Raw genomic sequence first — 12,212 nt, forward strand, 5'->3', positions numbered from 1 at the left:
TGTTGGCCGCTCTCCGGTACGAGGGCTCGTAGCTGCCGTGACCCTGGTAGTTATGCCCTTGTTTTATCTTGGCATGGCACTCCAACCTGTGGCCTCCACCTGTCTGGACATGCTGAGAGTTGTAGTATCACAAACCGCTGGAGTTTGGAGACAACTGTTCCTTTTAGATTGGATTTTCCAGATGAATTCCCAAAAAATTACCCTATGACAGTGTGACGGTCGTGTCTGCCACTCGCCCACCCCTCCCCCGTTGACTGCATGTTATCTGTTCTGCCCGTTTGGTGGTTCAGGGATAATGAGCAGTTATTATATATGGACGGTTCAGGTGAATTCTGGGTATGAGCGCTCGTTGATCATCAGCATTTAGTGTGGATCATTGTAGTGTTACCACCGTTCAGTCACCGTGTATCTATAGCCCTTGTACTATGAGTGCGGCAGTCCCTATACTGATCATATATAGTGATCTGAATTACCCAGCGTATCTGCCCTCCTGCCCCCTCGACCGCTCTCATGAGCGTATGATAATAACCTGTGAATAGTACTATGGTCTGTGGGAATCTCCATTATTCTTCCCGTATGTTCTAGTCCATAAATGGATTTCATACCATCCCAAGAATTTTGGAAATTCCATCTGAGCCGGGGGCCGATTTACCTGTGAGGGCGGAGGAGACATTTCCTTCCCTGCCGCCTGCCAACTATTCTTGTTGTTCTGCTGCAGGCGAGATCCATGTGCTGTATATGATGTGGGGGGGAGGCGGCAGCTCCTGGATCCAAGGCACGGGGGGCACTTTTTATTTTCTTTCTGAAATTCATTGTTTTACTGGTTGACTTTTACGGACAAAGATCCAGCACATGATGTGACGGAATATCTTCTACTAGACCGGCCACGGCCATCCTGGCGTCTACCATTTTAGGCTACTAAGTTAATGTTGTGTTGTTATGATGGTATATACCAGTCACCATCATGCCACTATATACCATACAGGTCACCAAAATGATGCCCAATGCCAATCACCACCATGTCATGTGTCACTATAACCATTGTGCCACCAGTCATCACTAAACCTAAATATACAGTACCAGCCACTGATATACCCCTCATACAGTACCAGTACAATATCACCATATATCATATACCAGTCACCTCCATATACAGCACTTAACATATACCAGTCACCTCAATATATACCACCCACCATATACCAGTCACCTCAAGATATACCACCCACCATATACCAGTCACCTCCATTTATACCACCCAACATATACCAGTCACCTCTATATATACACCACTCACCATATACCAGTCACCATATACCAGTCACCTCCATATATACCACCCACCATATACCAGTCCCCTCCATATATACCACCCACCATATACCAGTCCCCTCCATATATATTCTACCCACCATATACCAGTCACCTCCAGATATACCATCCGCCATATACCAGTCACCTCCATATATACCATCCGCCATATACGAGTCCCCTCCATATACACCACCCACCATGTACCAGTCACCTCCATATACACCACCCACCATATACCAGTCCCCTCCATATATACCACCCACCATATACCAGTCCCCTCCATATACACCACCCACCATATACCAGTCACCTCCAGATATACCATCCGCCATATACCAGTCACCTCCATATATACCACCCGCCATATACCAGTCACCTCCATATATACCACCCGCCATATACCAGTCACCTCCATATATACCACCCGCCATATACCAGTCACCTCCATATATACCACCCGCCATATACCAGTCACCTCCATATATACCACTCGCCATATACCAGTCACCTCCATATATATTCTACCCACCATGTACCAGTCACCTACATTTATACCACCCGCCATATACCAGTCACCTCCATATATAACACCCGCCACATACCAGTCACCTCCATATATACCACCCGCCATATACCAGTCACCTCCATATATACCACCCGCCATATACCAGTCACCTCCATATATACCACACGCCACATACCAGTCACCTCCATATATACCACCCGCCATATACCAGTCACCTCCATATATACCACCCGCCATATACACCACCCACCATATACCAGTCACCTCCATATACACCACCCACCATATACCAGTCACCTATATATATATATATATATATATATATATATACCACCCACCATATACCAGTCACCTCTATATATACACCACCCACCATGTACCAGTCACCTCCATATATATTCTACCCACCATGTACCAGTCACCTCCATATATACCACCCACCATATACCAGTCCCCTCCATATATACCACCCACCATATACCAGTCCCCTCAATATATATTCTACCCACCATATACCAGTCACCTCCAGATATACCATCCGCCATATACCAGTCACCTCCATATATACCATCCGCCATATACGAGTCCCCTCCATATACACCACCCACCATATACCAGTCACCTCCATATACACCACCCACCATATACCAGTCCCCTCCATATATACCACCCACCATATACCAGTCCCCTCCATATACACCACCCACCATATACCAGTCACCTCCATATACACCACCCACCATATACCAGTCACCTCCATATATACCACCCGCCATATACACCACCCACCATATACCAGTCACCTCCATATACACCACCCACCATATACCAGTCACCTCTATATATATATGTATATATATATATATATATATATATACCACCCACCATATACCAGTCACCTCTATATATATATATATATATATATATATATATATATATACCACCCACCATATACCAGTCACCTCTATATATACACCACCCACCATATACCAGTCCCCTCCATTTATACCACCTGCCATATACCAGTCACCTCCATATATACCACCCGCCATATACCAGTCACCTCCATATACACCACCCACCATATACCAGTCACCTCTATATATATATATATATATATATATATATATATATACCACCCACCATATACCAGTCACCTCTATATATACACCACCCACCATATACCAGTCACCTCCATATATACCACCCGCCATATACCAGTCACCTCCATATATACCACCCGCCACATACCAGTCACCTCCATATATACCACCCGCCATATACCAGTCACCTCCATATATACCACCCGCCATATACCAGTCACCTCCATATATATTCTACCCACCATGTACCAGTCACCTCCATATATACCACCCGCCATATACCAGTCACCTCCATATATAGCACCCGCCACATACCAGTCACCTCCATATATTTCACCCCCATATATACCACCCGCCACATACCAGTCCCCTCCATATATACCACCCGCCATATACCAGTCCCCTCCATATATATCACCCGCCATATACCAGTCACCTCCATATATACCACCCGCCATATACCAGTCACTCCATATATACCACCCGCCATATACCAGTCACCTCCATATATATCACCCGCCATATACCAGTCACCTCCATATATACCACCCGCCATATACCAGTCACCTCCAGATATACCACCCGTCATATACCAGTCACCTCCATATATACCACCCGTCATATACCAGTCACCTCCATATATATCACCCGCCATATACCAGTCACCTCCAGATATACCACCCGCCATATACCAGTCACCTCCAGATATACCACCCGCCATATACCAGTCACCTCCAGATATACCACCCACCATGTACCAGTCACCTCCATATATACCACCCGCCATATACCAGTCACCTCCATATATATCACCCGCCATATACCAGTCACCTCCATATATACCACCCGCCATATACCAGTCACTCCATATATACCACCCGCCATATACCAGTCACCTCCATATATATCACCCGCCATATACCAGTCACCTCCATATATACCACCCGCCATATACCAGTCACCTCCATATATACCACCCGCCATATACCAGTCACCTCCAGATATACCACCCGTCATATAGTCTTCTCATGGCACAGGCGGCGTGTGTATCTCATTCATGTCTCACTTCTTGCATTTCAGTCTCATTTTCAGCCCTATCATCTTCATTTCTAAATCTGTAGAAAAAGGGCAACAAATTCTGCTCCTGCTGTTGGCTGCTCACAGGTACTGCGCAGGGAGCCGGTGTTTTCGGTTACTGATTAATAATTCATGGCTGGCGTTCTGTCAGGAGCAGCCGGTGGAGTTTTTGTTGTTTTTATTGAAGTTCCCTGTTTTTCTGTGCGCCGCCGCGCGCTCCCTCGCTCCATCTCCTCTTCATCTGCCGTTTCCTGCACGTTTTTCCCATGTTTGACATTCTGTGTGTGTTTCCTAATCACATCTGAAGCAGAATCTTTGCCCTGAGAAATGGCGCCACTTTACCAGTAGTGTTTTTTTCACACTTGGCTAAATCACATTATGATAGAATAGTAGGAAAAAAACTAGATGCAAAGTGCCCCACTCCACGGACCGAGAGGCCCCCACTCAGACTGCGCTGATTAGACGCCATTCAGACCTATTACCGCCAAGTAGTCTGCAGCAGACGCCGCGTTAACCCTTTCGGTGCCCCGGCAGCTCCGCTCGAATGCCTCATTAACCCCTTCAGTGCCCTGGGGGCCCAAATCGGCCATTAAATCGACCTCATTTGTACCACAGGTGACATTAACGTTAATTAAAACCATGGACGCCACTGCCTTTAGGGCGCTGACTCATTCTGGGTGGCCGGGCTGCGATTTTATTACTGATCTGAGGTTAAAGGCCTCCTTTTTGGGTAGAACTGGTCACGATTTAGAGGTTGCATTTTTTGTAGGTACGATCCCCCACATCCCAAGGGGCGCAGATCATATCCTGCCCGGCTTCCTCTGTGCCCAGGCTTGGAAATCTCCGCTCTGAAAGGAGCCATTGTTCAAAGTTTTCTAACAAAACACCGGCCGAGCTCGGCCGTCGTCTTCTGCTGCCTGTGAAAACTGTGTAGACAGACAGACAGACAGCGGCTCCTCAACAGAGAAAGCTTTGTGTAACATTTGGCCTGATAAACCCACAGCGGAAAGCCCAAGGGCATCTCTGGGGCTCCGAAGATTTGGAAAATGATTGCTCCTCGGAAGGGAGAACGCGCCTCCTGATAATGCTCCATTTAGAGGGGCAGCGCTGGCTGTTTATTTGTCTCTCGTCCTCTGACTTTGTTGTTCGGGCCTCGGAGATCTTCATCAAGCGATCAGTGTGCGCGGGATGAGTCGCTGCTTTGTAGTCACGGCCGTGTTTAATGTCGCGGCGCCTTTGAACGTGAGCTCGAGGCGTTGGAGAGGGAAATAACGTATAACTCCCATCTAGCAAGAATTAAGCGTCTATTAATACCCGTCTGATTCAGCCGCCGTTGTGATGATGACCGCTGCGGAGTTAGGTCAGTTTTGGAGTTTTATAAGGAATCCCTGTGGCTGCTCTGACTGCGCTGAGGGTGCAGAAGAGTTGTCATAGGGACCCCAGTGTTCATACCTGAGCAACGTGCGCACAAATGGAATTAGTTTACACACGTACGATGCGCCTGGTCCCGGGTACCTGTGGGGACAGCAGTGCTGTATATGTCGGAGGACGGTCCCGGAGCTTCATGTGACGCCTCTGCGCACAGGCCGATGATTGAGTGTAAAGTAAAAAGTGACCGGCAGATGAGCTTGGAGGGGGGGGGGGTATTTTGGCTTTTGGAAGGAGATGCAATGGAGGGAGGTGAAGAGCCGCATGGTGTAATCATTGGATCGCTGTCGCCTCTCCTCGCCCCCTGTTTGTCCCCTCCCCCACATTCGGATCAGTCCCGTTCACTTTGCAGCTTTTCTGTTTTCATTGTCCGTTTTTATCTCTCTAGAATAAACTTGTGTATTGTCTGGATCTCTCCACGGGGCGCCAATACTTCTAAACACATTTCACTGATGTTTTGTAGATTCTGGTCTGGAATTCATTTTATGGGGCTGAAGAATGAATGAGGATTACAAGAGGGAATGAGGACAGAGCAAGAATGAAGGATGTGAGAGAATGAATAAGAGAAAATGATGGCCAACGAGATCATCTGAGGAGCGGCCGAGTCCAGAATAAAAGCGAATGAGAAAAGATTGAATGAAGGATAGGAGTGAAAAATATGAATGAGCAATGAGGGTGAATGAGGGAAGAAGAAGAGCAAAGCATGAAAATCAATGAATAAAGGGGAATAAACCAGAAAATACATCCGATATGTGAAGGGTGGACGAAGAATAATAGGGAAGGAGCGGAGAATGAGGGTTATGATTATGAAAATAAGATTGAATGAGTAAATACTAATGTGAATGAAGAATGAGAGTCCATGAATGAAGGGAAGAATAAGTGAATGAAGGATGAACCCGGGCGGCGATATGAGAATGAATCCTGATAAATGTAAAACATGAAGACGCATCAAAGTGAATGTAAAACGTAAGTGTAGAAAACTGGAGGGAATGAGGAATTATAAGGCGGGGGCTGGGAAGTGTTAGGAAGAAGAATGCCCCCCCCCCCCCCCCCCGTCTGAAGTTGTAATAACCCCCATCCTCCTCACACCCGGCTCCAGTGTCCATGTTTATATAGTGCCTGACTCTTGTCCGGACGGTCCAGTGACCCCTCTCCTCCCTCTCTCTCCAGGACGTGTCTTGGCGCCAGGGACCCATACTGCGGTTGGGACAGTAAGAAGAAACGTTGCACCACCTTGGAGGACAGTTCTAACATGAGCCTGTGGTTCCAGAACATCACGGACTGCCCGGTGAGTAGCGGTGGGAACGCCAACAGCGCAGCGAAAGAGGGCGGAGCTTACCTGCATCCCAACGCTCCAAGGGGGAATTGCTCCATTAAAATCTCATTCTTTTATTGGACAGCAATACTGTCCAATCAGAGAAGAGGATGCTATTCTCTAAGAGACTTGGTACACGGATCTCTCCGGCATTCACCGGTCCATATGACGGCAAGAAGCCGCCACCTTCACTGTTAATAGGTGATATCAGAAGTCAAGCGCTTACGCTTTTCTGTGTGCGAGAACCGCATCAACCGGAAATAGCTAATAATCAGTTCTATGACGATATAACGACTTGCGCGTTTCGTTCTGACATAGCTGAACCCATACCCAGAGCAAAAACGTTGTCAACCAGTAATGTCTAAGGGGGATTCACCTAGAGCGTAATTTTACACCACGGATTTGTCCGCAGAGAATCCGCTGCAGAATCTGCATGTTTGACTTTCGGATGTGGATACAAAGGGTGAAATCCGCAGTAATTCCGGAGCAACTCTGCATCCACGTCCACGTGTAAAGATGCGGATTTTGCAACTGATTAGCTGTGGACAAATCGGTGGCGTAAAATGAAACCACATGTGAGTCCACCCCGAGGTGTTTCCTCTCTGATTATAGAATATACATCACGCGTACGCATTTTGGTTTAACCCTTTCCCGTCGCTAAAATGCCTTTTTATGTCGGGAAAGGGTTTTTAACAATGGCGCCCACTCAGAAGCAGCGCGGCTGCCACAGACACCGGGTCTCTGCTATGTTGCACATCAGGGACCCAGCTGCAATGCTTGCGATCAGGAACTTTTCTGATCGCAAGCATTTAACCCCTCAGATTCCGGTGTCAGATGTGACCACTGGCATCTGAAGGGTTTTTACTGCCCCTTTCACTTCGGGGCCGGTCACCGTCTCCCGGGTGGCGAGATCCTCGGAGCCGGTGTATTCCTATAGTAGCTGGGAGCCTTGTGAACGCTGCCAGCTCGGCTATAGGAAGGCTGCTTGTAGCAATGCACCGATTTTGCCATAGACTGCAATATTGTCATATTGCAGTCTATGGCATAAGCGATCTAATGATCGCAGGTTCAAGCCCCCCTAGAGGGGCTAGAAAATAGTAATAATTTTTTTTGAAGAATATATAAAAATTCAAATGACCTCCGTTTCCCTAAATCACATATAAAAAAAACAACATATTCTGTATCCCCACATCCGAAAATGTCCGAACTATAAAAATATTTTTACAATACGGTGAATGCCGTAGCGAGAAAAAAAGGTCAAAATGGCCGAATCGCTGGGTTTTTGCCACTTTAACCCCCCATAAAAAAAGTGATCGAAATGCCAGACATTCCCCAAATTGGTATTAATAAAAACAACATCTTTCCACGTACAAAAAGACGCCTTACACGGCTCCGTACACAGAAATGTAAAAAAGTTGGGTCACAATATGCGATTTTATTTTTTTAAATTTTTTTTTGTTTCTTTCAAACTTTTTCATTTTTTTAAAGGTACTAAAACATAACAATAACTATATAAACTTGGTATCACCGCGATCGTACTGACCCGCAGAATAAAGGTGACGCGTCATTTTCACCGTACAGTGAACACTGTAAAAACTAAACCCATGAGAATAATTGCGACCCATTTTTTTTTACCAGCTTCCCAGTACGTCACACACTATATTAAATCTTACCATTAGAAAGTACAACTTGGCCCGTAAAAATGAAGCACTCCTATGACGGTCATCGAAAAAATAAAGAAGATATGACTTTTTGAAGTCGGAAAAAATAAAAGCATAAAAAACTAAAACGAGTCTCTGGTCCTTAAAGGGTTAAAATCGTACTCATAGCATCATGAGGTGACTCAAAATAAAGTTAGTATGGCATTGAACAACATGGCAGCTTCGTTCCAGAAACAGCGCCACTCGTGCCAATGGTCATGTCTGGTATTGCAGCCCCGCCCCATATCCATAAAAACTAGGCATAGCCCATGGATAGGAGCGGCACTGTTGCTGGAAGGAGGCAGCCATGTTTCTCTAATATCATACAACCCCTGTAAGCGCCTCGCTCGGACACCGACCTTACCAAAGCCTCCAGGAGAGCTGTCAACCTGAAACGAGCAAAGTGTCTCCTTCTGATGAAGCTGATTGAGTTTTCTATGGGCAGTGCTGGATGTTTTCCTCTTTCTGTTCTTTGCTTCATCCAACGTATTCCAGTTGTTTGATGAGATTGAACTGGTGACTTTGCCGGCAGTCCGTGCAGGAGTATAACTGGGGGGTGTCATGTACACTGGACTCCAGGGGGGGCGCTGTTAGGCCACTCTGCCTTGGCCAGTGTATTTGGGTACAAGGCTGGGGCAGTTGTCATCGAGCTGACCCACAGAGCTGCTGTTTATAGATCTGCTCTGGTTTTGTCTTTTCTAAAGTTACATTTTCCTTGGGAATCTGCATTACCTGCAGCGCGTTTCGAAGTGGTTCTGCGCTTCGTCCACACTCTGCAGTGTAAAAAGTGCGGCTCGCGGGTGCAGTCAGCAGGTAGATGCTAAAAACATCTAACAGAAGTTAAAAGAGATTATTTGTGTAAAAAGTGCTGCTTTCACGCTCCCAGCCGGAGGCTGTGCTTACACACGAAGCATCGGAGGATTTCTTTGTCTCATGTCTTCGTGCTGTACACAGTATGGGGCGCGCTTCATATAATACGGTGTGGACGCGGCTGCTCGTGTCTGCAGGTCAGGCCTAAAGTGCTATTCAACTTCATCTGCAGGTTACAGGAGCCTTTATATTTATTATCGCCCCCTCTGCTCATTTCCCAGGTCCGCAACTTGACAGTTAATGGAGGACTGGGAGCGTGGTCAGCCTGGCAGCCGTGCCAGCACTCGGATGGAGACTCCACATGTCTGTGCCGCTCCAGGACCTGTAATAATCCTGCTCCTCACTGCGGGGGTCGTGACTGTGAGGGATCCCGTATAGAGATAGCCAACTGTTCACGGTGAGTAGAAACAGCCATGTGTGAGTGATGATGTCATTAACGGTCAGAATACACTGGAGTCAATAGAAATAATGGACTCTGAAGACGGGCAAGAGACATCCCTGCAATAAGTCGTAGGTTGTGGTGTCTTTGGTCAATGATTGAGTCACATACTAAGGAGCTGGTTTAGATTTCATACATAAAAAAACACTTTTCACATGTCACACATTGCTTGCATTTTGCACCTAGATAGTTCAGCCATGTCATCTCAGAAAACACATTCACAATGTGTCTGCCCATCGCAGACCCACATCATACTAGGCCCATATAGACTACATCTCCATAGATATATAAACCGCATATAAACAGCAAAGTCACTATGACCATAAATACATTACTTATCCTGTACTGATCCTGAGATACATCCTTTATTATACTCCAGAGCTGCACTCACTATTCTGCTGGTGGAGTCACTGTGTACATACATTACATTACCTATCCTGTACTGATCCTGAGTTACATCCTGTATTATACTCCAGAGCTGCACTCACTATTCTGCTGGTGGAGTCACTGTGTACATACATTACTTATCCTGTACTGATCCTGAGTTATATCCTGTATTATACTCCAGAGCTGCACTCACTATTCTGCTGGTGGAGTCACTGTGTACATACATTACTTATCCTGTACTGATCCTGAGATACATCCTGTATTATACTCCAGAGCTGCACTCACTATACTGCTGGTGGAGTCACTGTGTACATACATTACATTACTTATCCTGTACTGATCCTGAGTTACATCCTGTATTATACTCCAGAGCTGCACTCACTATTCTGCTGGTGGAGTCACTGTGTACATACATTACATTACTTATCCTGTACTGATCCTGAGTTACATCCTGTATTATACTCCAGAGCTGCACTCACTATTCTGCTGGTGGAGTCCCTGTGTACATACATTACATTACTTATCCTGTACTGATCCTGAGTTATATCCTATATTATACTCCAGAGCTACACTCACTATTCTGCTGGTGGAGTCACGGTGTACATACATTACTTATCCTGTACTGATCCTGAGTTACATCCTGTATTATACTCCAGAGCTGCACTCACTATTCTGCTGGTGGAGTCACGGTGTACATGCATAACATTACTTATCCTGTACTGATCCTGAGTTACATCCTGTATTATACTCCAGAGCTGCACTCACTATTCTGCTGGTGGAGTCACTGTGTACATACATTACTTATCCTGTACTGATCCTGAGTTACCTCCTGTATTATACACCAGAGCTGCACTCACTATTCTGCTGGTGGAGTCACTGTGTACATACATTACATTACTTATCCTGTACTGATCCTGAGTTACATCCTATATTATACTCCAGAGCTGCACTCACTATTCTGCTGGTGGAGTCAATGTGTACATACATTACATTGCTTATCCTGTACTGATCCTGAGTTACATCCTGTATTATACTCCAGAGCTGCACTCACTATTCTGCTGGTGGAGTCAATGTCTACATACATTACATTGCTTATCCTGTACTGATCCTGAGTTATATCCTGTATTATACACCAGAGCTGCACTCACTATTCTGCTGGTGGAGTCACTGTGTACATACACTACTTATCCTGTACTGATCCTGAGTTACATCCTGTATTATACTCCAGAGCTGCACTCACTATTCTGCTGGTGGAGTCACTGTGTACATACATTACATTACTTATCCTGTACTGATCCTGAGTTACATCCTGTATTATACTCCAGAGCTGCACTCACTATTCTGCTGGTGGAGTCACTGTGTACATACATTACATTACTTATCCTGTACTGATCCTGAGTTATATCCTGTATTATACTCCAGAGCTGCACTCACTATTCTGCTGGTGGAGTCAATGTGTACATACATTACATTGCTTATCCTGTACTGATCCTGAGTTACATCCTGTATTATACTCCAGAGCTGCACTCACTATTCTGCTGGTGGAGTCAATGTCTACATACATTACATTGCTTATCCTGTACTGATCCTGAGTTATATCCTGTATTATACTCCAGAGCTGCACTCACTATTCTGCTGGTGGAGTCACTGTGTACATACACTACTTATCCTGTACTGATCCTGAGTTACATCCTGTATTATACTCCAGAGCTGCACTCACTATTCTGCTGGTGGAGTCACTGTGTACATACATTACATTACTTATCCTGTACTGATCCGGAGTTACATCCTGTATTATACTCCAGAGCTGCACTCACTATTCTGCTGGTGGAGTCACTGTGTACATACACTACTTATCCTGTCCTGATCCTGAGTTACATCCTGTATTATACTCCAGAGCTGCACTCACTATTCTGCTGGTGGAGTCACTGTGTACATACATTACATTACTTATCCTGTACTGATCCGGAGTTACATCCTGTATTATACTCCAGAGGTGCACTCATTATTCTGCTGGTGGAGTCACTGTGTACATACATTACTTATCCTGTGC

General features: G+C 45.7%; 1 protein-coding gene across 6 annotated transcripts in view; it reads left to right on the top strand.

The window, feature by feature from the left end:
- SEMA5B (semaphorin 5B) overlaps nucleotides 1-12,212 on the top strand; it is a 259,077-nt gene that overhangs the window by 210,528 nt on the left and 36,337 nt on the right. For all 6 annotated transcript variants that reach the window (XM_075829034.1, XM_075829039.1, XM_075829038.1 and 3 more), the window contains 2 exons: nucleotides 6,619-6,736; nucleotides 9,555-9,730. In XM_075829034.1, coding sequence (XP_075685149.1) covers nucleotides 6,619-6,736; nucleotides 9,555-9,730 — 294 coding nt within the window. The remainder of the gene's footprint in view (nucleotides 1-6,618; nucleotides 6,737-9,554; nucleotides 9,731-12,212) is intronic.

This window comes from Rhinoderma darwinii, chromosome 6 (assembly GCF_050947455.1).
Source record: "Rhinoderma darwinii isolate aRhiDar2 chromosome 6, aRhiDar2.hap1, whole genome shotgun sequence".
Lineage (NCBI taxonomy): Eukaryota > Metazoa > Chordata > Amphibia > Anura > Rhinodermatidae > Rhinoderma > Rhinoderma darwinii.